The 5422-nt window shown below is 41.0% G+C and overlaps 1 protein-coding gene across 1 annotated transcript; it reads right to left on the minus strand.

The window, feature by feature from the left end:
- Positions 1 to 4066: 4066 nt before the first annotated feature.
- On the minus strand, positions 4067 to 4978 carry LOC140128709 (olfactory receptor 5AP2-like). Its single transcript, XM_072150407.1, has one exon. The coding sequence runs from the start codon at positions 4976 to 4978 to the stop codon at positions 4067 to 4069; it is 912 nt and encodes a 303-aa protein (XP_072006508.1).
- Between the last annotated feature and the right edge of the window lie 444 nt (positions 4979 to 5422).

Genomic DNA, 5422 nt, shown 5'->3' on the forward strand with positions numbered 1-5422 from the left:
CAGGAGGTTTTAATTTTTTTAAATGTATGAAAACATTATAAAACCTATACAAATTTGGTATCCCCGTAATCGTACCGACCCAAACAATAAAGTAGACATGTCATTTGGGGCGCACAGTGAAATCCGTAACATCCAAGCCCACAAGAAGACGGCACAAATGCGTTTTTTTACCAATTTCACTGCATTTGGAATTTTTTTCCCGCTTCCTAGTACACGGCATGGAATATTCAATACCATCTCTTTGAAGTGCAATTTGTTACGCAGAAAATAAGCCATCACACAGCTCTGTACATGGAAAAATAAAAAAGTTATGGATTTTTGATCATGGGGAGTAAAAAATGAAAATGAAAAAACAAAAAAGGGCCAGGTCCTGAAAGGGTTAAGTAGTGTCTGCACCACATATGTGTCACATGTGACTCTTGTGGCATGGCTCCACTATTCCACTGGGGAGGGGGGGGGGGAGTTTCGGTGCTCAGTTGGACCGCACACCAGATTAAACCTGCAAAGTTTGACAGAATTGTATTTCATGTCCCATGTTTATTCTTTTATTCTTTTAATGCTCTGCATCCAATATATTGAACGTGGGGGCTGTAATTTAGTGCTTAGCATCTGACATATTGGACGCAGAGATGATGCCGGCTCAGCTCCCCCCCTGGGCCATTTTTGTAGGGCGCCGATTGCTGTGCTGTACATTAGTATTGCAGAGTATTATTATGAATAAGCAATCAGATTGTTTGTTCATGTCCAAGTAATAAAAAAGTTAAAAAAGGGTTCTTAGTTAAAAATAAATTAATAAAAATGCCCATAAGCCCCATAAACATATAAAATGTTTAACATATATAATGCAAAAAAAAAGTCAAAATCATAACACCAAACCCTCATATGTAGAAGAAATTAGAATAAAAGATTATTATTGAAACTGCTCAGTGAACACCGGGAAAAAAAAATGGTTACAAACATATCTACTTCAGAATGTGTCAGGATCTGAGGTAGTGGATCCTCTGTACCACCACGAGCGATGGTGTAAACCGATACCTGGGAGCGGAGTCTAAGTAATACCTGGTTTTCACCATAGCCCACCGCAAAGCAGGATGGACTTGCTGTGGCAGGGTACCACCAGGTCGCTCTTCAGGCGCGAATTAACCCGCGGTGGTGGCCAAGGCGTGGTACAAAGTCGTGAGGCAGAATCGTGGTTGGGGACAGGCAAGAGGTTGAGACAGGCAGCACGGGATCAACGTCAGGAACAAAGCAAGAGGTCAGGGCAGGCAGCACGGAGTCAAAGTCAGGAACAGAACCGGGGTCACAACAGGAAATCAGCAGAGAGGGCAACTAGGCAATGAAACAAGCTTTCTGTGAGGCTTGTAGCACAAACATCCGTCAGGTAATGCAGGAAGTGGACGGCTTTTATAGAATTCCTGGAAATGGCCAGCAAAAATTAGCAGTGTGCTGGCCCTTTAAAATTTCCAGCACGCACACCCTAGGAGGCGGGTATGAACGCACTGGGCTGCTGGATCCAAAGTCAAATGTCCAATGTCAATCAGCTGCCTCTAAAGCCAGTAGGATCTTGTCATGTATCAGCAGAGGTCTGGATTCTCGGGATAAGGATGTAATATTACACTGTACAAGGCATTGGTTCAGCCTCACCTGGAATATGCCATCCAGTTCTGGGCAACGGTCCATAAAAAGGAGGCCCTGTAGCTGGAGAGGGTTCAGCGTAGAGCCACAAAAAAGATAAGGGGTATGGATGGTCTCAGTTATGAGGAAAGATTAAAACTACTAGATTTATTTAGTCTGGAAAAGAGACGACTACGAGGGGACATGATTAATTTATATAAATATATGAATGGTCCATACAAAAATATGGTGGAAAGTTGTTTCAGATTAAAATCAAATGAAAAGACGAGGGGGCAATGTCTCCGTCTGGAGAAACCAAGGTGTAATCACCGGAGGCGACAGGGTTTTTTTACTATGAGAACTGTCGATCTGTGGAATATCCTGCCTCAGGCGCTGGTCACAGCAGGGACAGCAGAGAGCGCAGGCGCTGGTCACAGCAGGGACAGCAGAGAGCTCAGGTGCTGGTCACAGCAGGGACAGCAGAGAGCTCAGGCGCTGGTCACAGCAGGGAGAGCAGAGAGCTCAGGCGCTGGTCACAGCAGGGACAGCAGAGAGCGCAGGCGCTGGTCACAGCAGGGACAGCAGAGAGCTCAGGTGCTGGTCACAGCAGGGACAGCAGAGAGCTCAGGCGCTGGTCACAGCAGGGACAGCAGAGAGCTCAGGCGCTGGTCACAGAAGGGACAGCAGAGAGCTCAGGCACTGGTCACAGCAGCGACAGCAGAGAGCTCAGGTGCAGAGCACAGCAGGGACAGCAGAGAGCTTCAAGGAGGGTCTAGATGCCTTTTTACACCTAAATAACATTGATGGTTATGTTATATAGAATTGTTTCCCCTAAATCCCTTCCTCATCCAATCCCTTCCCTTCCTTGGTTGAACTTGATGGACAAGTGTCTTATTTCAACCGTATAAACTATGATACTATGATACTATGATCCGAAGCAGGAACCTGGAGGAATTACGCGAGGCAGCTGGGGGTCGCAGGGGAGCTGGGGACCGGAGCTTGGCACAGTTTTGCACGCCACCCGGTCGCAGGGACACCTGTAACAGAATGATACTGTTGCAGTACAAGATGCAACAAAGAAGGCATCAACCAGCTCAATAGACAAATAAATAAAAATGTTATGCTAATTGGAAGACGGCGATGCAAAAATTATAGATTCTTCCTGACATTAGGTTTTATTTAGCAAATTTAGTAAAAATGTAAGAAAAATATCTGTCTGGTATCCCCGTAATCGTATCGACCCATAGAATAAAGATAACATGATTATTAGGTTATACGGTGAACACCAAAAAAATAAAAAAATCCATTACAGAATTGATGATTTTCTACTCCAGCCCTCAAAAAAAGTTAATGAATTTTCAACATTTTCCAATCCCAATATGGTAACTCTGAAAAATGCATCTCATCCCGAAAAAAAAAAAAATTAATAATAATGAAAAAATAAAATTTGTTAGCCAACAAAATGATGACAATGAGGAAACTAAAATTTTGACATTTTCAGCGTGCTCCTTCCCTTCTGCACCTCGCTGTGCGCCCATAAAACAAGTAAAGGCCACATGTGGCGGGGTCTCTGTACTCGGGAGAAATTTTAAGATGGGATTTTTTTTTTTTTATCTTTTGGAAATGTGTAAATCTTAGGGTCTAAATAAAATTATAACCGTCAAAATTGTACCATTCAAAATTTCATCTCCATCTTGATTTAACTACTTTGAACATCTCGAGGGGTTACCAATCTTCTTAAAAGCTGCTTCTGATAGTTTGAGGGGTGCATATTTGAAAATGGGTTGATTATATAGGGGGTTTCTAATATTATATATTTCAAATTTCATTAAAAACAGTAATTATCCACAAAATAGTCAATTTTGAAAATTTCTTGAAAATATTGAAAATCTATTCTCGACCTGTAAGCCGTGTGACACCAAAATAAATTATTCAGTCCTTTGAAAATGTTGAAAATGTAAAGTAGACACATGGGAAATGTTATTCAGCAACTAATTTAGGTGGTAAATCTATCTGCCTGAAAATGCGATGATTTTGAATTTTGAAACTGGCAAATTTTTCAAAAATTCATCAGTTTTAATTTTTTTTATAAATAAATGCAAAACTTATCTGCCAAAATTTGCCAATAAAATGAAGAACAACATGTGAGGAAAAAAACTCTCAAAATCTCAAAGTGGTCCAATTTGTCAGAGCTGTACAGTTGTCGCCAGATACATGAAGAATGAGCACCAAAAATCCTGAATCTGGCGCCCTCTGCACACTACACAGGCAAACTGCATATAGTACAGACTGCACTGTTCTTAGTAAAAGTTACACACTTCCCACAATTATTCCTCTAAACCCTCCTGATAATTGACATATGGAAATGTAACTTATTAATTTTTTAACTTTTGTAGTTTGAATCATCTTTTGGGAATGTTCTCTCATTTTTTTTTTTACAAAAATATCCCACTTAAGTCTGCTTGATCTTATGAAAAGCTTCCTTAAAGTCCTTGTTCCTCAGGGTGTATATGATTGGGTTAAGCAGTGGGGTCAGCACAGTATACATCAGAGACAAAACCTTACCCAGAGTCAGTGACTCTCCGTTTGTTGGAAACATATAAACAACCATTAATGTCCCAAAAAATATGGAGACCACAATGAGGTGGGAGCTACAGGTGGAGAAGGCTTTATGTCTTCCGGTAGTGGATGGGATCTTCAGGATGGTGATGACAATGCATATGTAGGACGTTATTATTATCTTAAATGGTATGATTACAAATAAAGATCCTAGTATAAGGCTTTGAATATGAATTCTGGATGTGTCGGAGCAGGAGAGCCGCAGTAGAGGTTCTAAGTCACAGTAGATGTGGTCAATAACATGAGGTCCACAAAAATACAAATTATACATAGAAAAAATATGGATGGAAATCACCAGAAATCCAATCAACCAAATTGTACATACTAATCTCACACAAAATATATGACTCATGATAGAGTGATAACGGAGGGGGTTACAGATGGCCACATACCGGTCATAAGACATCACCGACAGGAGAAGACATTCCAACCCCTCGGAGGTAGCAAAGATAGTAAACTGGGTGATGCATCCAATGAGAGTGATAGAACTTCCTCCATACAGTAACGTGTGAAGAAGGACAGGGACAATGTCTGTGGTCAGCAAGAGGTCCAAGATCGATAGTTGTGTTATGAAGAAGTACATGGGGGACTGAAGGGTTTTACTCACTAGATACAAGACCATGATAAGAAGGTTTCCAGATATTGTCCCACAGAAGATAAGAACCAGGAGGGAGAAGAAGGGAAATGTGAAATTTTTAAGATTAGGAAATCCCAGAAGGAAGATGGCGGTGATATTATTTGTCATCTATTATGTACCATCTGCAGAAGACAAAGGTAGGTTTATGTATAATATAATAGATATTTCTTCTTATCTTTGCAACATTTTATATAACAAAGTTGTAAACCTGAGACCTTACAGTTTTCATCTCTTCCATCCTCTGTAGTCATTAAGCTTTTGCTTTTTTTGTTTTGCTTGTTCTGTTTCATCCAAACTTTGATCTAAAGTTCAGTTCAAGTAACCGCAAACTCAACACCCGCCGGTAACTCCCAAGATCAGTGTTATTTCTTTAAATTCCGCCAGCAAACTGCCACCATCACCATTTTCCCAAGGATTGTTGCTCCCCCTGACAGCATTTAAAGAGCTAATGGTGGGATAAGCCTGGACACCAAACCCAAACCCAAATTTCTGGCTGGTTGTTTGGGTTCCGATTCCGGCTTGAACCCCCAATGTTTAGTATACACCCAAATA

The sequence above is a fragment of the Engystomops pustulosus genome, chromosome 4, assembly GCF_040894005.1.
Source record: "Engystomops pustulosus chromosome 4, aEngPut4.maternal, whole genome shotgun sequence".
NCBI classification, from domain to species: Eukaryota; Metazoa; Chordata; class Amphibia; order Anura; family Leptodactylidae; genus Engystomops; species Engystomops pustulosus.

What these genes read in the sequence shown, in the direction of transcription:
- LOC140128709 (XM_072150407.1), bottom strand. Translation starts at nt 4,978, where the DNA reads ATGACAAATAATATCACCGCCATCTTCCTTCTGGGATTTCCTAATCTT.